This window comes from Engraulis encrasicolus, chromosome 6, assembly GCF_034702125.1.
Source record: "Engraulis encrasicolus isolate BLACKSEA-1 chromosome 6, IST_EnEncr_1.0, whole genome shotgun sequence".
Lineage (NCBI taxonomy): Eukaryota > Metazoa > Chordata > Actinopteri > Clupeiformes > Engraulidae > Engraulis > Engraulis encrasicolus.
In genome coordinates this window covers 566,624-591,617 of record NC_085862.1, presented here as the reverse complement: position 1 = coordinate 591,617, position 24,994 = coordinate 566,624, and the positions used below count along the sequence as shown (strand labels likewise).

At 44.3% G+C, this 24,994-nt stretch overlaps 1 protein-coding gene across 1 annotated transcript in view; it reads right to left on the bottom strand.

Annotated features, from left to right (window-relative positions):
* LOC134450578 (ATP-binding cassette sub-family D member 3-like) overlaps positions 1-22,337 on the bottom strand; it is a 52,817-nt gene extending 30,480 nt beyond the window's left edge. The window contains exons 1-12 of the mRNA XM_063200412.1: positions 22,222-22,337; positions 21,943-21,970; positions 21,424-21,522; positions 20,831-20,919; positions 18,312-18,381; positions 17,296-17,393; positions 16,467-16,590; positions 13,024-13,080; positions 12,411-12,553; positions 10,379-10,448; positions 8,771-8,840; positions 6,919-7,016 (exon numbers count right to left, since the gene is read on the bottom strand). Coding sequence (XP_063056482.1) covers positions 6,919-7,016; positions 8,771-8,840; positions 10,379-10,448; positions 12,411-12,553; positions 13,024-13,080; positions 16,467-16,590; positions 17,296-17,393; positions 18,312-18,381; positions 20,831-20,919; positions 21,424-21,522; positions 21,943-21,970; positions 22,222-22,337 — 1,062 coding nt within the window. The remainder of the gene's footprint in view (positions 1-6,918; positions 7,017-8,770; positions 8,841-10,378; positions 10,449-12,410; positions 12,554-13,023; positions 13,081-16,466; positions 16,591-17,295; positions 17,394-18,311; positions 18,382-20,830; positions 20,920-21,423; positions 21,523-21,942; positions 21,971-22,221) is intronic.
* Positions 22,338-24,994: the final 2,657 nt, after the last annotated feature.

The window sequence follows — 24,994 nt, the reverse complement described above, 5'->3', positions numbered from 1 at the left end:
CGAAAATTAATCTATTTTTTTCGTGAAAACTTCACGAAAAGAGTGAGATACGGTTGGGATATTAGAGGTCAAACTCCTGAAGGACACACATACAGCAGTTAGAGGTCAAATAGTGAAGGACACACATACAGCAGTTAGAGGTCAAATAGTGAAGGACACACATACAGCAGTTAGAGGTCAAACTCCTGAAGGACATAGTTAGAGATCAAATACTACTCCTGCAGGACACACATATGGTTTTAGAGGTCAAATAGTACTCCCACACATATGGGTATTAGAGGTCAAATAGTGAAGGACACACATACAGCAGTTAGAGGTCACTCTGGTAGTACTCCTGAAGGACACACATATGGGTATTAGAGGTCAAATAGAGAGTGTGTGTGTGTGTGTGTTTCTCAAGTCAAGTCAAGTAGGTTTTATTGTCAATTTCTTTACATGCACTGGTCATACAAAGAATTTGAAATTACATTTCTTGCTTTCCCATACAGACATAGACTAATCTAGGTAAGGACATAGACAGTATAGACATAGACAGTACTTATACATGGACTTAAGACAGTATGGACATAGACAGTGCTCATACAGACATTTAAAGTGCAAGACTGGACAACAGAAGACTTGTAGAGGACATACATTAAGAGGTATTGTTGTGCTTTTGTGCTTTTCCTAAAAAAGTCCTTTATAGCGTTCTAGACATGGTAATAGTAGCATTTTGAAGAAAAATAAATATTAAAAAGGTTTGTCAAGTACACCAGCAGCAGTGTGTGTGTGTGTGTGTGTGTGTGTGTGTGTGTGTGTGTGTGTGTGTGTGTGTGTGTGTGTGTGTGTGTGTGTGTGTGTGTTTAGTGCAGGTAGAAGGTGCGGTGTGCGTCTGTGTGTGTGTTCGTGTGTCTGTGTCTGTGTGTGTGTGTCAGTGTGTGTCAGTGTGTTTATGTTTGGGTTTAGTGCAGAAAGTGCAGTGTGCTTGTGTGTGTGTGTGTGTGTGTGTGTGTGTGTGTGTGTGTGTGTGTGTGTGTGTGTGTGTGTGTGTGTGTGTGTGTGCGTGCGTGTGTGTGCGCATGTTTTGAATTAGTGCAGGTTGAAAGTTCAGTCACAAATATAGTAGTGCAGGTGGAATGTTCAGTCGCAGATATGGTGGTGGGGATGGGGGGGGGGGGTTTGTCAGTGGCTGTGTGCAGGCTAGAGGCTCGTAGTAGTCCTGAAGGACACACATACAGCAGTTAGAGGTCAAAGGATACGTGTCTGCTGTACTCTATGTGCACATGCATTTGTTAGCATGTCGGTAGATGTGAATGTGTCTGTGTTAGCATGTGTGTGGATGTGAATGCGTCTGTGTTAGCATGTCGGTAGATGTGAATGCGTCTGTGTTAGCATGTCGGTAGATGTGAATGTGTCTGTGTTAGCATGTCAGTATATGTGAATGCGTCTGTGTTAGCATGTCGGTAGATGTGAATGTGTCTGTGTTAGCATGTCAGTATATGTGAATGTGTCTGTGTTAGCATGTCGGTAGATGTGAATGCGTCTGTGTTAGCATGTCGGTAGATGTTAATGTGTCTGTGTTACAGTGGCGGCTGGTAGTCTGTCAAACAGGGGAGGCTGTTCAATTACAATATGTCCAGAGGGGGGGGGGGGGGGGGGGGGGGGGGGGGGGGGGGGGGGGCTAGGGGGGGTTCAATTTTGACACATATCTTGGTCCTGAGCCACATATGGCCTCAGACACTAAAGGACTCTTGTTGAAACAAATTTGTTAATCATGAATCATTATCCCCCTTGTTGCCTATTCATGGGGAAATGTTTTTTGTTTTTTTTAATTATTATTATTATTATTATTATTATTATTATCATTAGGCCTACCTCCGCCACATAATGATGTGATTGAGTTTGCCTTCGTTGTCTTTGTTCATTACTGGGTGCACGGCTTAACTTACCACTAGAGGTCGCAAAATCTTTAATTATTTACCAGACATTGCCAACACAGTAGGAAACAAGGACTCGCCACTGACGGGACTTGGCAGTTAACCAGTTGGTCAGACACCACACCACGAAAGCTAAAAAAAAAAACGGTTGTTCTTCCCTACCTTTTTCACCAAGTCAATATTAGGCAGTGCTCTGCTCTGCTCCTTGATATTCATTTTCTCCTCATAAGGACGACTGGAATTCGCCAGAATTTAATCCACAATGCTTGGCATTTTGCATAGCTCTCTGGCTTTCTTGCAAGCTAGCCCTAATGAAAAGTAGGCAACTTCAACTTTTGAATTGGGAGATTAAAAAGGATAAGGACGTGCCACTATTAAGACTTTATTCGCAACACTAGGTTTACAAGAATATGTACACAAAACTGGAGTACACCGCAATGAATAGCTTCCCCACTGGTTACCACGACGAAACTTCTCAGTCAAATTAATAACATATCCGCATTTCGAAATGAAATCAACTACTGTAGCCTACTGACACGGGGTTCACCCAATCACAAGTCGGAGCTCCAGTCTCCGGTCCCTCCCCCCTCCTCTCTCTTCTCCATTCACTCCCAGTGAGGCTCAGTCTCAAAATCAAAAAAATTTCACGGCAATAGCCAATGACCGTTTAGCATTTTTCCATTGAAAAAGCATATAATCCCACATGCCATTGAAGTCCATTGAGACTCGACTCGCTTGCGTTGTCTTGAGCGGAAAAAAACTCGTGCGAGCCTCGGGATCGTATTACAGATTGGTTTCATCTCTAAGTTGAGCACATGCATTTTATATGGAGCTGGGTCTGAAATAGCAATGTTATTAAGTCGTGTAAAGCATTAGTTTACATACTATTCTCCGTGATTTTGGACAGGAGGCGGCGCCTCCCTTGTACTCAAGGAGGAATCGCCTCTGCTGTGTTAGCATGTGTGTATATGTGAATGTGTCTGTGTTAGCATGTGTGTATATGTGAATGAGTCTGTGTTAGCATGTGTGTGGATGTGAATGTGTCTGTATTAGCATGTGTGTATATGTGAATGTGCCTGTGTTAGCATGTCAGTATATGTGAATGCGTCTGTGTTAGCATGTCGGTAGATGTGAATGTGTCTGTGTTAGCATGTCAGTATATGTGAATGTGTCTGTGTTAGCATGTCGGTAGATGTGAATGTGTCTGTGGTAGCATGTCAGTATATGTGAATGTGTCTGTGTTAGCATGTCGGTAGATGTGAATGCGTCTGTGTTAGCATGTCGGTAGATGTGAATGTGTCTGTGTTAGCATGTCGGTAGATGTGAATGTGTCTGTGTTAGCATGTCGGTAGATGTGAATGCGTCTGTGTTAGCATGTCGGTAGATGTGAATGTGTCTGTGTTAGCATGTCGGTAGATGTGAATGCGTCTGTGTTAGCATGTCGGTAGATGTGAATGCGTCTGTGTTAGCATGTGTGTGGATGTGAATGCGTCTGTGTTAGCATGTATGTATATGTGAATCAGAGCATGGCAACCCGACCGAAGCCCGACGGGCCTGGTCGGAACCCGACGGGCCGGGCCGGGCTCGGACAAAAAAAATAGAATATCTGTCGGACTCGGGTCGGACTCGGGCTTGAAGCAAACAGACATTGTGAAAATTGTAAGCAACCAGAGGAAACGTTTCAGTTCATGCAAACGGCAGTTTTGTGATTAAAAAATAAATAATTGAATAGGCTATGCATAAATGAAAATGTTGGTAGGCTACTCGTGCGAGTGATTATTATTGGCTGTATGCGCGCGCCAGTTACCAGTGGCGACATGGACGCTCACTCCCAGTCAGCCGAGTAGGGATACCTAGTCAACTTGTTTTCTTAAAAGCACCAAATCAACAGTTGTCAGCGGACGCGTGGTCTTTTGTTGTAGGCCTAGTGTAGCCTAGGCCATGTTTTAGCATGCCGAGGCTGTCTTGAATGTTGAACTTAAAATGACGAAGTTTGTCACTGCATTGTTCGCCAAGGATTAAATTTCCAGCATGTGCTAGCAAGGAGCATAATATGGATAACTAAGAAGATGCACAAGCTACGTGGAGTAAGGTAGGAGAGGTTTCCTGTTACTACTTTGTCCGCTGTGACATATCATGTCCTTCACGTAGGTTCTTCTTAATTGTTGTCACTTTTACTGTACAGTTGTAACTATGCGCGTGCAACCTTTCCTGATTTTATATTGACCGCATGGACATCAGGGGAAATGACATTCTCTTGGGGGGGGCCGAACAGGTTCTTCTGGGTTAAATTATAGCCCATCCTTCTTAACGACAAGGAGCAGCAGCTTCACAGGGCTCGCGGGGATTTATTTGCATTAACAGTAACGTAACAAATGCTTCGATAGCGTGCTGACTGCATCCAAAACGTATTCCCTAGTTTTCGCCTTTCTTATCCTCTCACGCCCCTCCCATGCATTTGGACACCGCACCCAATATCTCTGGTTAGTCTAACCGAAGGAAACATAAGGTGCGCTGTCACATGTGTGTGTGTGTGTGTGTGTGTGTGTGTGTGTGTGTGTGTGTGTGTGTGTGTGTGTGTGTTTATACTTACTATGCGTGCGTAACTAAATTAGGCTACTGCAAATTGCCTCATCCTAACGTCTTTGCCTATCTTGGCTATTTATCACGTGCTATTTTGAGTATGGAGGAGCCCACATAGAAAATCTTGCTTGCGCACAGGTTCTGTTGTTATTACAGTGGTCTCGGGCTTCGGACGGGTTCGGACACAAACATTTTAAATAGTCTCGGGCTCGGGTCGGGGTCGATCACTTTTCTGTCGGCTGAGGGCCGGGCTCGGACAGAAAAATACGGCCCGAGCCACACTCTAATGTACATGTGTCTGTGTTAGCATGTGTGTATATGTGAATGTGTCTGTGTTAGCATGTATGTATATGTGAATGTGTCTGTGTTAGCATGTGTGTGGATGTGAATGTGTCTGTGTTAGCATGTATATGTGAATGTGTCTGTGTTAGCATGTATATGTGAATGTGTCTGTGTTAGCATGTATGTATATGTGAATGTGTCTGTGTTAGCATGTGTGTGGATGTGAATGTGTCTGTGTTAGCATGTAGATGTGAATGTGTCTGTGTTAGCATGTCGGTAGATGTGAATGTGTCTGTGTTAGCATGTCGGTAGATGTGAATGCGTCTGTGTTAGCATGTCGGTAGATGTGAATGTGTCTGTGTTAGCATGTCGGTAGATGTGAATGTGTCTGTGTTAGCATGTTGGTAGATGTGAATGTGTCTGTGTTAGCATGTGTGTGGATGTGAATGCGTCTGTGTTAGCATGTCGGTAGATGTGAATGCGTCTGTGTTAGCATGTCGGTAGATGTGAATGCGTCTGTGTTAGCATGTCGGTAGATGTGAATGCGTCTGTCTTAGCATGTGTGTGGATGTCCATGTGTCTGTGTTAGCATGTATGTATATGTGAATGCGTCTGTGTTAGCATGTGTGTAGATGTGAATGCGTCTGTGTTAGCATGTCGGTAGATGTGAATGTGCCTGTGTTAGCATGTCGGTATATGTGAATGTGTCTGTGTTAGCATGTCAGTATATGTGAATGCGTCTGTGTTAGCATGTCGGTAGATGTGAATGTGTCTGTGTTAGCATGTCAGTATATGTGAATGTGTCTGTGTTAGCATGTCGGTAGATGTGAATGCGTCTGTGTTAGCATGTATGTATATGTGAACGTGTCTGTGTTAGCATGTCGGTAGATGTGAATGTGTCTGTGTTAGCATGTCGGTAGATGTGAATGCGTCTGTGTTAGCATGTCGGTAGATGTGAATGCGTCTGTGTTAGCATGTCGGTAGATGTGAATGCGTCTGTGTTAGCATGTATGTATATGTGAACGTGTCTGTGTTAGCATGTCGGTAGATGTGAATGCGTCTGTGTTAGCATGTCGGTAGATGTGAATGCGTCTGTGTTAGCATGTATGTATATGTGAACGTGTCTGTGTTAGCATGTCGGTAGATGTGAATGTGTCTGTGTTAGCATGTCGGTAGATGTGAATGCGTCTGTGTTAGCATGTCGGTAGATGTGAATGCGTCTGTGTTAGCATGTCGGTAGATGTGAATGCGTCTGTGTTAGCATGTATGTATATGTGAACGTGTCTGTGTTAGCATGTCGGTAGATGTTTGTGTGTGTGATGCTGGTCAGTAGCAGGTTTAGCATGTGCTGTAAGTAATATGTCTGCTAGATCTACGATGTTGTCCATGTAGTCCATGTTGTGTTATAGTATGTTACCACCATCAGCTGGGTGTGTGTGCTGTGGCGATGGGGTCTAACTGTGTGTAATAACCAGTGTTGGGAGGTAATGCATTACAAAAGTAATTAATTACTGTAATGCATTACTTTTTGCTGTAATGCAGTAATGTAAGGCATTACAGGGCAAAAATCTGTAATATTTACTTAGTTACAATGCTAAATAACTTAAGTTACAAATGCATTACAATGACCTGGATTTTAGTGGTATTCAGTGTGGTGGGTCAGAAAGAAGCTATTCCTGAACCTGGTAGTTTTTAGTCTGCATGCTGCCAAAAACACCTCCTGGGTTAAAGGTAAAAAAAAATCATGACTCATGAGCTTGATTTACACTGTAATAAATTGCCAGATCCATATTTAGGCCTACAGTTCTTTTGGCGAAAGTAACTAAAGTAATGCAAAAGTAGTGTAATGCCTTACATTTTAAATATAGTAATATTGTAGTGTAAGGGATTATTTTGAAAAGACAGTAACATGTAATCAGTAATGCATTACAGTTTTTGAGTAACTTTCCCAACACTGTGTGTAATATAGTCCATGTTGTATTGTACTGTTACCTCTAGCAGGGGCTAAGTGTGTGTAATAACGTAGTCTATGATGTATTGTAGTATTGTTACCTCCAGCAACTGGGTGTGTGTGCTGTGGCGATGGGGTCTAACTGTGTGTAATAACGTAGTCTATGATGTATTGTAGTATTGTTACCTCTAGCAGCTGGGCGTGAGTGCTGTGGCGATGTCGGGGGTTGGAGAGATCCAGGAAGGGTCTACTGACCACCAGGTAGCCGACCACCATCGCAATGTCTACACGAGACGGGAGACAGGAGACAGATATAGCATTAGACAGACACCAACCACCATGACAATGTCTACAGGAGACAGGAGACAGGAGACAGGAGAAAGGACAGAGGAGACAGGAGACAGGAGAGAGGAGAGAGACAGGAGACAGGAGACAGGAGAGAGACAGGAGACAGGAGAGAGACAGGAGACGGGAGACGGGAGACAGGAGACAGAGCTTTAGGACTATTATAGACACCAACCACCATGGCAATGTCCACAGGAGACACAAGACACGAGAGAGGAGACAGGATACAGGAGACAGGAGACAGGACACAAGACGTATATAGCATTAGGACTATTATATACACCAACCACCATGACAATGTCTACAGGAGACAGGAGACAGAGCTTTAGGACTATTATAGACACCAACCACCATGCCAATGTCCACAGGAGACAGGAGACAGGACACAAGACGTATATAGCATTAGGACTATTATATACACCAACCACCTTGGCAATGTCTACATGGGACAGGAGAGAGGACACAAGACAGATATAGCATTAGGACTATTATAGACACCAACTACCATCGCAATGTCTACACGAGACGGGAGACAGGAGACAGATATAGCATTAAGACTGTTATAGACACCAACCACCTTGGCAATGTCTACATGGGACAGGAGAGAGGAGGACCATTAGACACCAGTCAACTGAGAGAGATGCAGACGGCAAAAAGTTTAAAACTCTAAAGACGAGAGCCATTAGACACATTACAGCATTATGATGAGCCAGGTCAACTTGTCAGTGGTCTCTAAAAAGAGTGGATTAAGCATTAAGTGTTTTCACTAAATAATTGAGGAGAGAATAAGGGTCATATTTAAGGCCGTGTTTTTTTCACCACCATGGCAATGTGTGCAGACACGAGGGTGAGGAACAGAGGGTGGGGGAGAACCGTGAAACACCAGTCACCCCTTGGTCCACGATTACAAATGACCTCACGATAACTGAGCTATGCCACTTGCTAGGATAACCCTGAACTGCTGCATGTTGTAGCTGCTATTCTAACAGCAGCACATGGACATCTGTCATTAAGTCAGTGCATGACTTTATATTTCAGAAAAAGTAAAGATCACATGCTCATATTTGAGGAAAAAATATGAAATATGGGTAATATTAAAGGAAGGTTTTTTTTTCTTTTCAAACAAGCATTAGATGGCATTGGCAGATGACTGGTTCAGAACGTATAAGGTTATAACTTCTTTGAAGGCTACTGGACTTGTGACAGGTATTACAAAGGCCTATTTTAGAGGGTTACATTAGTTCAGAACTATTAAGACTATAGATGATGTAATTTGAAGTATTATAATACAGTTTTAAAGGGACACTGTGCAGGAAATGGTCAAAAAAGGTAGTCTACTGCAACTATGCTGCTCATTGAAACTGGGCTGCCTATTGCCAAATTTGATCTTTACATGAAAGTTTACTAAGTAATAAACAAATATTTTCTAGTATGGTCCAAATAGAGTCATTTTTGCAGCTAAAAATGGCTATTTTTGGAAATTCAAAATGGCGGACCATGGATGAAAAGTGCAATTTACACAGTCATAATGAATACTTAGAATTTGATGGTGGTGGTAAGTATTCATGACAAAGGTAACATTAGTGAATGGGCAGCATGAATTCTGGAAATAAACAACTAAAAATCTTACACAGTGTCCCTTTAAGAGGCTACATGTTAATGCAATGTGTTTGTGTGTGTTGCATATGCTCACACTTGGCGATGATGCTGTCCACAAATCCCATTGAGAAGCGGAAGTACATGAACGTCTGTAGATGGCTGACCTGCGGAGAAACAGCAGAAAGAGAAGGTTCACTTACATCCAGTAGTGCAGTGGTACCTCCCCTTGAGTTTAATGATTGAGTTTTACCTTTCCCCTGTACTTTCAACTTTTCTCTGAGTATGGCAGTGCAAATTTTACCTCTAAGCTAGCAGTTAACATTGAATCCTATGACACCAATTAGCCGCCAGCTGGTCTCATAGGACTCAATGTTAAGTGCTAGCATGGAGGTAAAATTTGCACTGCCATACTCAGAGAACGGCAGGAAGTACAGGAGAAAGGTAAAACTGAATAATTTAACTCAAGGAGAGGTGTCAAATCAGCTTATTTCCAAAAATGGGACAGTATCACTTTAAAGCACCCCCTTACCTGTGCCCAAGACAAGTCGCGCACCCCCCTCCCAAACGTCTACACATGTATACCCACTTAAAATGATTTTAGTGATTAATTACAATGAATCTTGCTGGAGACATTAATCAATACTTAAATGACTTTACATAGGGACCAAAACATTTCCTAATTTGGTCTTGATTTGGCCTAATTATAATGTTCAGAATCTGAATTTTGGTCGCAAACCTCAACACAAACAAAATTCCGCACGCCACCTGAAATCTCTGGCGCACCCCCAGGGGGGGCCCGCACCCCAGGTTAAGAACCTCTACAGTAGTGTATGCACACAGTCATGCAATGTGAACAAAAAATATCAGTTTAATTCATACACATGTGTAATCGAGGTGTTCCTGCACAGTCCGCCACTCGCGTCTCAAACTCACTACCTCCAAATCAACACTTCAGATCAGTCATGGGAGGTACAGCATGATACCGCTGAGCTAAATCATCAGCATGATACCGCTGAGCTCAGCGCTACCAACACTATATAAGGCTTCGCGAGGGAGGTTTACTAACGTTCCACGCCACACTACTGAGGTTTCGCGAGGGAGGTTTACTAACGTTCCACGCCACACTCTGCTAATTGGCCTCCATTACACATGGCAGACACTAGGGCTGCACGATATTAGAAAAATATGCGATACACGATAACATGACTGTATATCGATATTTCTCGCAATATTTAATATATACATATATTTTCCCCCCTCTACTTGCCATTCTACACTTTATCATGTATGAAACAGCTGAGAACAATGTTTTATTTCCAAAATTATTTTTATTCGGAAAAAAACATGGCTAATGTACAGCATCAACTTAAAATGTCAACCTTTTTAATACCTATTTTAACCTTTTCACCAAATTGTCTGTTATTAAAAATTAAAAAGTAGGTATCACGATATAACCAACTTTTGCGATGCGTGTATCGCAAGCAGTGATATTGCGATATCGATACATTTTCGATATATCTTGCAGCCCTAGCAGACACCCCATATCAGTATTATGAAATGGAATTTCAATAAAGTTTGGTCACATTTAAGTGAATCCACGGAAGTATACAACCATATATACTTCATATCTATACTGTATACAATCATATCTACAGTGATTATTTTATAACACTATCCCAAGATGTTGTTACAGTATTCTTACCAACTTTTGGAAAGCCGTCTGGATGATTTCCTTCTCTCGGACATTGCCATTGTAGAAAGCAATTTCCTCGCTGTGGAGCAGAACAAGAGGACATGTGTGCTGTGAGATATATAGCAGTGATTGGAGTGTAAAAACCGACCACGAAGGAGAGCCACTGCAAGAAACCAGATGAGGACACTATGACACTACACACTACATTACTATTAAGAAGTTAATATCTATACCTAAACGTTACATTACATTACATCACATTACTTTTATCTTGAGTAAAAAGGGGGAGAGCATAAACAGGCTGCCAGAGGAACTGGAAGAACACAGAGTACACACGAGAGGTGATGATACACAGGGCAATGTTTCAGGGCATTGGTACTAAGGATAGACCGATATTTATATCGGTATCGGTATCGGGTCGATACTTGCCTATTTTAAGTGTAACGGTATCGGCCGATACGCATGTGGTTTTGGCCGATACGCAATGTTTATTATTTTATGTCATTCAGATTTTTTTTAAAAGCACCAAGACACTTTATTTACTATATTTATTTTTTTTTATTACTTGATTGCTAGACATTACTTGATTGTTTGAGTGGGTGTTTAAATGTTACAAGTTCTACCTCAATTTGATAATGCTAAAGGAATGTTTATTTTTAACTTGAGACCTGTAATAGTTGTCATTTTTTTAACCTTTTTTTTCCTTAACCCATATCGGCCCCAAATATCGGACATCGGAAATCGGGTATCGGCCAAGGGTGATGAAAAAAAAAATGGTATCGCATCGTCCATTAAAAAACCTGTATCGGTCGACTCCTAATCGGTACAGTAAGATATTATTAACCCAGTAGCCAATCATGTTGGGCAGTCATGGGTGAGCGGTTAGGGCGTCAGACTTGCATCCCAGAGGTTGCCGGTTCGACTCCCGACCCGCCAGGTTGGTGGGGGGAGTAATCAACCAGTGCTCTCCCCCATCCTCCTCCATGACTGAGGTACCCTGAGCATGGTACCGTCCCACCGCGCTGCTCCCCATGGGGCGCCACTGAGGGCTGCCCCCTTGCACGGGTGAGGCATAAATGCAATTTCGTTGTGTGCAGTGTGCAGTGTTCACTTGTGTGCGGTGGAGTGCTGTGTCACAATGACAATGGGAGTTGGAGTTTCCCAATGGGCTTTCACTTTCACTTTCATGTTGTTGCCTGGCACGAGAGGTGATGATACACAGGGCGGGCAACTTCTCTATTCAGGACTCCGTTTCTCGATTCTTGTCGTTGCTAACCGTCTTAAGTCGGTCTTGAGTTGGTCGTAAGTTGCTCTTGAGTTGGTCTTAAGTTGGTCTTCAGTTGGTCTTTAGACGCAAGACCAACTTAAGAACAACTTAAGAACAACTTAAGAACAACTTAAGACCGACTGAAGACCTTGGTTACAACGTTGGTCTTAAGAACGAACAAAATGGCTAAAGTCGTTAGCAAAGGCACTGTCGAGAAACGACCCCCAGGGCAGCGGTACAGTAAGATATTATTTGGGCAGCTTATCACGAAAACACAATATGGAAAAGAACTCGGATGATGAACATTAGTAGCCAATCATGTTGTTGCCAGGTAACCCGGTAGCCAATCATGTCGTTGCCAGGTAACCCGGTAGCCAATCATGTCGTTGCCAGGTAACTCAGTACCATGGAGGTAGTATAAGAACTGGAGAGAGTGAATAAGTCCCGTCTCCAGTCATTTCAATGGGAAATGCTAGGCCAGTGAATTCAGGCAAAATTGAACACATTTTTCAGCTTCAAAGATGGAGTCGTTTCCGCCGACAGTTTACTCAGCCAATTACGTGCCACGTTATTGTCTGACTTACGGTTAATCAGAAAGCTATATGGAAGACGGGCATTGGATGCATGGAGGTGCCCAACCACAGACCTGTAAAGGTTGCGCACCCACCAATCATCATGACCGAAGTGGAGCGAAGTGGATGTCGGAAATGCGAAAATTGTGACTTGCTAACCGGCAAAGCTAAGCAGCCAAATCCTGCCCCCCCTGCTCAGTACCTGTTGGTGATGAGTCGTGAGTTGACGAATCGGTACTCTCCCTCGTACGTCTGCTCCGTCACGGTCATGTGACTGGCGGGACGCCGCATGCGCGTTAGCAAGAGGCCCGACGCTACCAGGTAGGCTAGCATACACACCGGACCCTGTGGTGGACACACACACACACGCACACACACATAAGCACACACACACACACACACACACACACACACACACACACACACACACACACACACACACACACACACACACACACACACACACACACACACACACACACACACACACAAGCATGCACAACCACACACATACACACATACAAATAAGCACACAAAACCAAACAAGCAAGCATGCACATTCACACACAAATACACACACACACACACAACCGCACAAGCATGCACGCGCCCACACACGCACGCACGCACACACACACACACACACACACAAACACAAAAACATACACACAACCGCACAAGCACACAGACACGCACGCACGTGCATATGCACAACACACATGCAACACAACACGATTGTTACAACATCAGCATCTAATTTCACTATTGTAATATGCAAACACACAAGCACAGAAGCCAAACAGGAAACTGCTGACCTGAAACCCGATGGCGGAGGTGAGCTTCATCACATATATGACGATATCCAGGATGGGCTGTAAGAGAGGAGAGGACACACATGGAGATTAGGGTGCATCAAAAAATGCTTTTTTCAGCCTATTGATCTGTCTGGGTGATAAAAGTGTTCCACTGCATGTACAAATAACACATGCAAAATATTTTTGCAATCCATGGTGGTTTACAGGTCCAACGGAATATGAGCTGATATGAAGGAACTGTGGATTAACTGCATCAGTCTTTGCCAATTCAGCGAAACCCTCCCACCTAATAACTTGGACTGTTTTTGTGATTTTGTTGAAATATTTTAAACTAAATATTTAAATGAAATAAAACCACTTTGACATATGTAAAATAACAGATTCCTAATTAACTATAATCATCAGTACCCCCCAAAATAATAGATATAAGTATTTCCGAGAAACTGGGAAATTCACACACTGACACACAGGCTAAGCAAAAGGAAAAAAATCTTCAGTTTTGGATAGAATGATGTTGTAATAAATAAAGGCCTCATGAAAATCAGAGTGTTTGACTCTGAGTTTGTTAGGCATGGTGAATAACTGTTGAGCTGATCTTCAGCCATGGAGGGACTTTGAATTCTTACTTGCAACTCTCACAAGTAATTTCTGAAAGGACTTTACTCTGGTGTCTACAGGACACAGGTCTGGCACCACAGTCTTCCACCAGACATCCTCAGCCGGCCAAATCTTGTGTCACTGGCTACAAGGTTGAAGATGACTCCTATGCAGCAAGCTGCTTTCACACGTGGCCTGATCTCAGAGTCAGGTGGTGATTTGTCAAAAGTTTCCACATCCTATGCCACAGCAGATCGATCACGCCGTAAAGTGCTGAAGACCATCAGTGAGGAATGCCATGAGCAGTGGATACCACCTGCCTTGTGCACCCTGCACTGGGACAGCAAGTTGACGCAGACACTTGACAATGTGCGCCAGAAGGAAGAGCGCCTGACAGTTGTTGTTGGAGATAATACACAGCTGAAGTTGCTTGGTGTGCCTGCATATACAAAGGGGGCTGATGAAGCTTGTGGAACTATCATTGGCAACCTAACATGCAAATTGCTCCAAATTGCACTGTCATCATGTGGCAATAGGTGCCAATTATCCCTCAGACGAGAGAACAGTGCAACCTCTGGTGAGCGTGACACCTCCAGTCTGAGGTCATTAAATATTTGACTGAGTAGCACCTCGCCAATGTGATGGCGGCACCCAGACCACAGTGGTCGTCACAGTGGTCGTCCCAGTGAAAGCTGTATGGCTATGCAGGCTGCGCTCAGCTGGCCAGTATTTGAAGCCGTGGTATCAAATGCCATATTGACTACTTGATTGGTGCATTGCCATTCTTGGAGCAATTTGCATGGTTTTTTTCCTTTTGCTTAGCTTGTGTGTCAGTGTGTGAATTTCCCAGTTTCTCTGAATTACCTATATCTATTATTTTGGGGGGTACTGATGATTATAGTTAATTAGGAATCTGTTATTTTACATATGTCAAAGGGGTTTTATTTCATTTAAATATTTAGGTTAAAATATTTCAACAAAATCACAAAAACAGTCCAAGTTATTAGGTGGGAGGGTTTCGCTGAATTGGCAAAGACTGACGCAGTTAATCCACAGTTCCTTCATATCAGCTCATATTCCGTTGGACCTGTAAACCACCATGGATTGCAAAAATATTTTGCATGTGTTATTTGTACATGCAGTGGAACACTTTTATCACCCAGACAGATCAATAGGCTGAAAAAGCGTTTTTTTGATGCACCCTAATGGAAATTACAGGAGAGGAGAGGAGAGGAGAGGAGAGGAGAGGAGAGGAGAGGAGAGGAGAGGAGAGGAGAGGAGGAGAGAGGAGAGGAGGGGAGAGGACAGGAGAGGAGAGGAGAGGAGAGGAGAGGAGAGGAGAGGAGAGGAGAGCAGAGGAGAGGACAGGGGAGGAGAGGAGAGGAGAGGAGAGGAGAGGAGAGGAGAGAGGAGGGAGGAGAGAAGAGAAGAGAAGAGAAGAGGAGACACATGAGAGGAGAGTAGAGGAGAGGAGAGGAGAGGACAGGGGAGGAGAGGAGAGGAGAGGAGAGGAGGAGGAGAGAAGAGGAGAGAAGAAGAGAGGAGAGGATAGGAGAGGAGAGGAAAGGAGAAGATAGGAGAGGAGAGGAGAGGAGAGGAGACGAGAAGAGAAGAGAAGAGAAGAGAAGAGAAGAGAAGAGAAGAGAAGAGAAGAGAAGAGAAGAGAAGAGAAGAGAAGAGAAGAGCGGAGAGGAGAGGAGAGGAGAGGAGAGGAGAGGAGAGGAGAGGAGAGGAGAAGAGAGAAGAGAGGAGAGAGGAGAGGAGAGAGACTGTAAGAGAGAAGTGACACGTGGAACTGATTGCACTGAACGTGACAACACAATATCCAAAACACAAGCACAGCAGATATATTTTGATGTATTACCATGTAGTTATACCACATTTCCCAGCTTGGGGGAAATCAATCAATCGATCAGCCTGCCTGTCCCTCTATGAATTTTTAACATATTATGTAGAAATTATTTATTACGGCTATACGCTATTTATGGTGCTATATGTACCGTATACTGTACCTTACTGATGTTAGAGTACAGCTCCACTACACAGCTGCATGTATTAATATATACTGTATACTGTATGTATACTCCTCTACTGTCCTCTACTCTACTCAACTGTACCTTGCTGATGTTAGAGTACAGCTCCACTGCACAGCTATATGTATTAATATATACTGTATAGATACTCTACTCGACTCTACTGTACTCAACTCTACTACTGTACTCTACTATACCTTGCTGACGTTAGAGTAGAGCTCCACCATACAGCTACATGTAGTAATATGTATGCTCTACCGTCCTCTACTCTACTGTACCTTGCTGACGTTAGAGTACAGCTCCACTACTGTATATCGTCCGTATGTACCTTGCTGACGTTGGAGTAGAGCTCCACTACTGTATGTGTATGTGGTATATGTATACTCTACTGTCCTCTACTCTACTACTATACCTTGCTGACGTTGGAGTAGAGGTCCACCACACAGCTGCATGTATTAGTATATGTACCTTGCTGACGTTGGAGTAGAGGTCCACTACTACTGTATGTGTCTGGGGTATATGTACCTTGCTGATATTAGAGTACAGCTCCACTTCTATGTGTATGTGGTATATGTATACTCTACTGTCCTCTACTCTACTACTATACCTTGCTGACGTTGGAGTAGAGCTCCACCACACAGATACATGTATTAATATCTATGTACCTTGCTGACGTTGGAGTAGAGGTCCACTTCTATATGTGTATGTGCATGTGCTATATGTACCTTGCTGACGTTGGAGTAGAGGTCCACCACACAGCTACATGTATTAATATATACTGTATAGATACTCTACTATACTCTACTACCATACCTTGCTGACGTTGGAGTAGAGCTCCACCACACAGCTGCTGAACTTCTCCACGTCCTGCGTTAGCAACTGGTCCGGGTTGGCAATGCGGTTGTCAAGGTTACCGATTTTGTAGTAGGTGTAACCCCTGTACATTGTCAGAGACATATAACAACACGAGTCAAACAGGAGACTTGATAACAGCAAGGGGAATATTTCTTCATATTTATACTTTAAAATGACAACAGAGTGAGGGAGCATGTCTATGTTCCCACAGCCCATTGGTCCCACATCACTAAGATTTTTAACATTATTTTTAGGCCTATTGGTTCTCATGAAATGTTTCATGAAAGCCCATTTGGGAAACTCCAACTCCCATTGTCATTGTGACACAGCACTCCACAGCACACAAGTGAACACTGCACACTGCACACAACGAAATTGCATTTATGCCTCACCCGTGCAAGGGGGCAGCCCTCAGTGGCGCCCCATGGGGAGCAGTGCGGTGGGACGGTACCATGCTCAGGGTACCTCAGTCATGGAGGAGGATGGGGGAGAGCACTGGTTGATTACTCCCCCCACCAACCTGGCAGGTCGGGAGTCGAACCGGCAACCTCTGGGATGCAAGTCTGACGCCCTAACCGCTCACCCATGACTGGTTCTCTTAGTTTACTTGGAAATATGGGAACATGGAGTTGTAGAGCATAGGGGTTATATTTGAATAATCCCTTAAAACAGTGGGAAAACGGAGCAGCAGAAATAAGCTGGGACCATTTGGGCTGTGGGACCAATGGGGGGTGGGACCAATGGGCTGTGGGAACATAGGGCTGACCCCCAGAGGGACACTACTGACTTCAAATACTCATCGTAGAGGTGATGGGTGAGCCGCACCCTGAAGCAGAGTTTCAACTCGTTCAGTCCTAACTTGAGGAAGTTATTCACCAGCGATATCTGAAAACAAACACACGATATTTAGTGTAAACATCACAAGGAATGCAATCATGCTTTATAAACACTAGGTGGTGCTAAAGTGTCAAATACAGTCTCATAAACAACAACAACAACAACAACAACAACAACAACAACAACAACAACAACAACAACAACAATAATAATAATAATAATAATAATAATAATAATAAATAATAATAATAATAATAATAATGTCCAGGCCAGGCTATTCATATCACTCCGTTGTACTAGATTATGCATTACATGTCTAATTATGTTAAAGGTACACTGTGCAGAAAATGGACAAAAAAGGTACTGCCATTATGCTGCTCGTTGAAACTGGGTTGGCTATCGCCAAATTTGATATTGACATGAAAGCTCACTAAGTAATAAACAAATACTTTCTAGTATGGTCCAAGTACAGTCATTTTTGCAGCTCAAAATGGCTATTTTTGGAAATTCAAAATGGCGGACCATGGAGAAGATCCCCCTTTTCATGTATGAAAAGTGCAATTTTTCCAGTCATAATGAATACTTAGAATTTGATGGTGGTGGTAAGTATTCATGAAAAAGGTAACATTAGTGAATGGGCAGCATGAATTCTGGAAATAAAAAACTAAAAATCTCACACAGTGTCCCTTGCATTACATGTTCATTACATTAGATTATGCATCACATTACATTACATTGCATTTGGCAGACGCTTTATAACCAAAGCGACTTTCAAAAGAGGACATAATCAAGCCAACATCACAAGCAAATACAAAGTGCACAGGAGATATACAGAACAACAAGTGCAGTTGCGAAGAGGGGTTAGTTGTTTTTTTGTCCATTACATGGCTAATTACTGGGTCTTTTGACATGGCTAGTTATAATAAGATACAGTGGATTGACAAGGAAATAGAAACAAACACTTACTGCAGGCATAGCGGTGGCAAAGTTCAATAAATATCTCCTGAAGTCAACTGTAGATCGCCCGATAATGGCACTGTAACGACAAAGGGAAATCTGAATTAAAAATCATTAAGTCACATAAATGTAATAACCACAAACAAAACCCATGAGGAACCTTAAAGGACCAGTTCAGTCAAATTCAATGTGCTGTTGTATTGCTCACGCTACCCTTGACTTGTCAGTACCCGGATTAAGATGGCCTGGGGCCTCTAGGCTACAAGTTGCTGTGGGGCCCCCCGGAAGGCAAAATTCTGCATTTTTCCACTTTTGGCCAGTCAGAGGCCCCCTGGCAGGTGGGGGCCCCTAGGCTGCAGCCATATCTAGCCTGTGGGGGCCCCTAGGCTGCAGCCATATCTAGCCTGTGGGGGCCCCTAGGCTGCAGCCATATCTAGCCTGTGGGGGCCCCTAGGCTGCAGCCATATCTAGCCTGTGGGGGCCCCTAGGCTGCAGCCATATCTAGCCTGTGGGGGCCCCTAGGCTGCAGCCATATCTAGCCTGTGGGGGCCCCTAGGCTGCAGCCATATCTAGCCTGTGGTGGGGCCCCTAGGCTGCAGCCATATCTAGCCTGTGGTGGGGCCCCTAGGCTGCAGCCATATCTAGCCTGTGGGGGCCCTAGGCTGCAGCCATATCTAGCCTGTGGGGCCCCTAGGCTGCAGCCATATCTAGCCTGTGGGGCCCCTAGGCTGCAGCCATATCTAGCCTGTGCATCAATCCAGCCCTGCCCCCGCCTACAAACAGGTGATTTCACAAGAGCCAGCCAGGTGTAGTGCATGGCAGATGACAATACTACGCTACTGGAAAAACCAGCCTGGGGGGGAGGAGCTGGTTCATGGCAGCTAAGACGAGACGAGCAGGTAAGACGGAGACGGAGCTGTGAGGAGGACGACACGTCATGACATGACACCATAGTGCTGTGAGGAGGACGTTATGTCATGACACCATAGTGCTGTGAGGAGGACGTTATGTCATGTCATGACACCATAGTGCTGTGAGGAGGACGACACGACATGTCATGACACCATAGTGCTGTGAGGAGGACGACACGACATGTCATGACACCATAGTGCTGTGAGGAGGACGACACGACATGTCATGACACCATAGTGCTGTGAGGAGGACGACACGACATGTCATGACACCATAGTGCTGTGAGGAGGACGACACGACATGTCATGACACCATAGTGCTGTGAGGAGGACGACACGACATGTCATGACACCATAGTGCTGTGAGGAGGACGACACGACATGTCATGACACCATAGTGCTGTGAGGAGGACGACACGTCATGTCATGACACCATAGTGCTGTGAGGAGGACGACACGTCATGTCATGACACCATAGTGCTGTGAGGAGGATGTTATGTCATGTCACCATAGTGCTGTGAGGAGGACGACACGTCATGACATGACACCATAAGGGCCACATGGCTCGCCGCCGCTGCTGCCAGTCACACACACGCGCACACACAGACAGACAGACACGGCACTCCACAGCACAGCACAGCACAACACAGCACAACACAACACAACACAACACAACACAACACAACACAACACACACACACACACACACACCTGAAAGCCACTGGATACCTGAATTTCCCCCTGGGGATCAATAAAGTTACTCTACTCTACTCTCTACTACACACAGACAGACAGACAGACAGACAGACACCTGCCTGTCACACACAGCACAGACACACAGGCCACTGCACAGTAGAGCAGAGCAGAGCAGAACGGCGCAGAACTAAAGGGTAGTTCTCGGCTGTTCTCGGTTTGGAGGGCTGCAGCGATTGTCTTGAGTTGATTGGGGTTGAAGGTGAAAAAGGGAAACACTGAAAAGATGAAGTATCCAAGGCACTCTTTAAAAAGGTTAAAATAGCTTTAATAAATGGCCAAATCCTTGTAGAAAACGGCAACATGTTTTGGACAAGGTATGGCCTTCGTCACGGCAGAGTCAAAACAACTCAAGTGGGTTTTTAATATTTATACAATGATTTAGCCCATGTATTACAGTAAAGCAGGGTTGGGGGGAACCTTTTTCATTCAATGGCCACTTCAAATTGCTCCGAGGGCCGTAAAAGTCCTCCAAGGGCCATACTATGAACACAAGCCAGGATTTCCCCCTGCACTTTAGGCCTACATTGAAGGCAGCCACCTTTACAACAGACTCTCTAGGCCTTCACTAGGTCCGCTGAATATAGCTTAATTGTATTGCAAATGGAATTCCCAAGATTCCTTTACAAAATGTGTCATATCTCATGTGAAGCTGCATAACATGGGGCAGTAAAAACGGTTTCAAGGGCCGCAAACGGCCCTCGAGACATAGGTTCCCCACCCCTTTATTAAAGCTACTGTATTTTAGCCTTTTGGAAGAGTGCCTTGGATACTTGATCTTCAGCGCTGGCCAGGCTAACTCACCTCTCGTGTCTGTGTGTGTGTGTGTGTGTGTGTGTGTGTGTGTGTGTGAGGCTAACTCACCTCTCGATCATGGTTCCGTTGTGGATCATCCAAACGTCACAGTAGGTACGAGCAACTAGCATGGCAGCGATGAACAGCAGATAGCCCACCTGGACCAGGACAGGGAGAGAGAGAGAGAGAGAGAGAGAGAGAGAGAGAGAGAGAGAGAGAGAGAGAGAGAGAGAGAGAGAGAGAGAGAGAGAGAGAGAGAGAGAGAGAGAGAGAGAGAAATAGAGAGAGAAATGGAGAGGGGGGGGAGAGAGAGAGAGAGAAATAGAGAAATAAAGAGAAGGAGAGGGAGAGAGAGAGAGAGAGAGAGAGAGAGAGAGAGAAATAGAGAGGGGGAGAGAAATAGAGAAAAGGAGAGGGAGAGATAGATAGAGATAGAGATAGAGAGAGAGAGAGAGAGAGAGAGAGAGAGAGAGAGAGAGAGAAATAGAGAGAGAAATAGAGAGGGGGAGAGAGAGAGAGAGAGATAGAGAAAGGGAGAGATAGATAGATAGATAGATAGAGAGAGAGAGACAGAGAGAGAGAGAGAGAGAGAGTGAAGTGACTTCAGGCAATAATGCATTGCAGGAATATGTGGGTATATTTATAGAATAAATACCACGCACCTCTTTGCAGAGTGGCCGAGGCACCAGTATTTTGAGGAGGCGTAACAAGCGGCCGAAGAAGACTTTGTCCACCGCAGCTCTGTCCTTAGGCACATCTCTCTGAACACACAAGAGTTGTAAACATTAAGAGTAGAGTATAGTAGAGTAGGACTACTTTTAGTAATCCTTAAGGAAATTAAGGTGTGTAAAAGTTTACATAAATACATAGGCCTACTCTCTCTCTCTCTCTCTCTCTCACACACACACACACACACACACACACACACACACACACACACACACACACACACACACACACACACACACACACACTACTATTTCAGACCAATACAGTAGGCTGCGTGTGGAAGGATTACAATGAACAATCCATATGGCATTGTGTAGGGCCTAATTTATGGTGAGTGTGTCAGGGTAATCCTTGTCCAAACTAATCCACACAGAAACATAAGAAACCCAAGAATGTGTTAATTCCCCCTAATTCTAATGCCCACGGACCCCGGATGGAGGGGTGTCACTTACCCCCGTCTTTACAACGGCCCCCTCTTTCCTGCAGAACAAAACATGAAGACAGGAGAAAAGTGAATAAACAATAGCACACGACATCCCCGGATAGAACATAACAGCTTGAAGAAATGCATCTTATTGTAACTTATAGTAAAGGCACGGTAGCCTACTGCGGGGAAGGCAAACGACTGGCTGATCATACGGACGAGATGCCCAGGAATAGGCTATGTATTTGGCCACAATGCCGCATCTTTCACGGTTTGCAAAAAAAGCCACAAACTGTAGAACTGTTACCTGTTACGTGCCGGCGAATGTCCTTCGAGTCGTCGCTTGGCCAAATAGAAGGCGACGAAGGCAGCAGCTGTCAAAGAGCACCGCTTGGCTGTCAGGAGTTTGCTGACCGCCGCCATGTCTAGTGGGGAGCGGAGCGAGCCGAGCCGAGCGATACAGGAAGCAAAGCAAGTGCGAGTCGACGCGCACAGTGACAGTGCGCACCCAAGTGATGCTAATGTCCTACGGCGGCCGCGAGGCTGAGAAACTGAAAACGCCCAGTGACATATTTTCAACCACTGTACTCTCACAATGCCCACATAATAAGTGACAATAGGCTAAATATACGGGGCCAGTAATAATGCCACATAGAAATCACATGTGTAGGCCTATTGTTTTCTTCAGTCTTGTGAGAACAAGACTATATTTAAACGGTGGGCTACCTATTTGTTAGTGCTGGCATATTTGATATCCAACTTTTTTTGTCTAGTCTGTCCGTGCACTGTAGGTCTATGTCTGAAAAAACACACACGTGGGACTGACCTTTGGCTTGCTGCAGAGTATGGTGCGTTGCACTGCACACACACACACGCGCGCACACGCACGCACACACACACACACACACACACACACACACACACACACACACACACACACACACACACACACACACACACACACACACACACACACCTGTTATTGTGCTCACAAGAAAACATTTATTTATTTATTTATATATGCAGAGATTTTCCCACATCAAATGTTATAATGAGAATTGTAATTACAACCAATTAATAACCACTACTGCCCTACTATATAGGCTACCGTAAAGTCTCTCTCTCTCTCTCTCTCTCTCTCTCTCTCTCTCTCTCTCTCTCTCATGTATCAGTGCAGATCTCCAAACTGAGTAAAATGACTGTAAAAAGCTCCTGTTGTCCATTCTAAGTAGTTTTAGATAGATTCTTGACATGGGGCTGTTTTGTAACTTCACATCGCCACATTTTTGCAGCTCGATCATTTTATTTGAATTCATATTTTGATACGTAACTCATAACAACAATGCAGTTACTGTATTTTACTTTGTAGGGTAGTATCCATACTCACAACCCATTTCAGGGCTAAAGGTATACTGTAATATATAACTGTAATATCAAACACAAGTGCGTTTATTCCAAGGTGCACTGTGTAGGATGGTGGCCAGAGTAGGTAGCCTATTGCAACTATACTGTTCATTTTGACCAGAGTAGGTAGCCTATTGCAACTATACTGTTCATTTTGACCAGAGTAGGTAGCCTATTGCAACTATACTGTTCATCGAAACGTGTGTGTGTGAAACAGGACCGTGTGACCCCCCCACTAATGCAGGACTAAGAACTCTGCGTTGCTGTGTTGTGTTGTTCTGTGATATTGTGTTGTGCTGTGTATTGCATGCAACCTGCTACGATAAGGCTTGCTAGACTATTGAGTGCTGTGCTTAACCTTGTTCATCTGTGTGCAGCCAGAAGTGCCTGCTAGAGCAGTGTTTCCCAACCAGGGGTACGTGGACCACTAGGGGTACACGAACACACCTCAGGGGGTACATGGAAAATGTGATAATGATAAATATATGGAGTGTAGTCACATTGGGATAGGGAAACATATATAGAGCATGAATGAGGGGGTACTCATCATAAGACAAAATTGCTTAGGGGGTACACGAACAAAAAAGGGACCACTGTACTAGAGTGATCGGCTGGACCGTGCCCTGTGCTCATACCACCACTAGGGGGAGACATGGCATTACCTTGTTGTCTTGTAAATTATACTGTTCTGGTATGTTGGGTGGTGGGTGGTGGGGTTAGCCTGGTCCTGACCATCCCAAAATACCAAGGAGAGATAGATAGATAGGAGGGCTTACTCACGTCATAACAGCGTAGTACGAAATGATGGCGAGGGGAGTACGGAAATTGTATTCTTCTTCTACGGTCAGTATTGGAAGCATCAGGGAAGCATGCAATGCCACTTCCGCGAGGGTCGGAGTGTGGAACAGGTCATAGGACAGCGTGAATGTTTGTCAGCTGTCCTTAATTACCCCCAGCAATTACTGCTGACCAACAGCTGCAGTTAATTTGGCCACAAATTATCCATCATGGTGTCGCCCCCACTGACCATGCGCAAGGGAGTACGGAAATTGTATCCATCGCACCCACTGACCAATGACCATGCGCAAGGGAGTTAATTTTCCATCCACTCGTGTCCTCAGGCAACGCCCCCATACTACACCGTGGCCAATGCATTTCCCCCGGAGAGATTGTTCTGTATCGAGTTTCTTTGATAATACTACCATTTCAATTCCTATTCATGATCTGGACATTGTTTGATCTGACGCGATTTCAGGAAGAAGCAGGAAGGAAATTTTCGGGAAAATCAGGATTTAGTTGTTGAACAAACATGTCTGACGTCTACTGTATCTATGGCGATGTAGGACCGTTTAACACAGTGGTTCTTAACCTGGGGTGCGGGCACCCCCTGGGGGTGCGCCAGAGATTTCAGGGGGTGCGCGGAATTTTGTTTGTGTTGGGGTTGTGACCAAGATTTGCTAGCGAACAGGCCAATTAGGCCAAATCAAAACCAAATTAAAACGTGTTCTGCTCCCCACAAGGTATTGATTAATGTCTCAAGCAAGAATCATTGTAATTAATCACTTAAATCCTTGTTTTAGCGCGTAGATATGTGTAGAAGTTTGGTTTGGGGGTGCAAGGCTTGTCTTGGACACAGGTAAGGGGGTGCATTAAGGAAAAAAGGTTAAGAACCACTG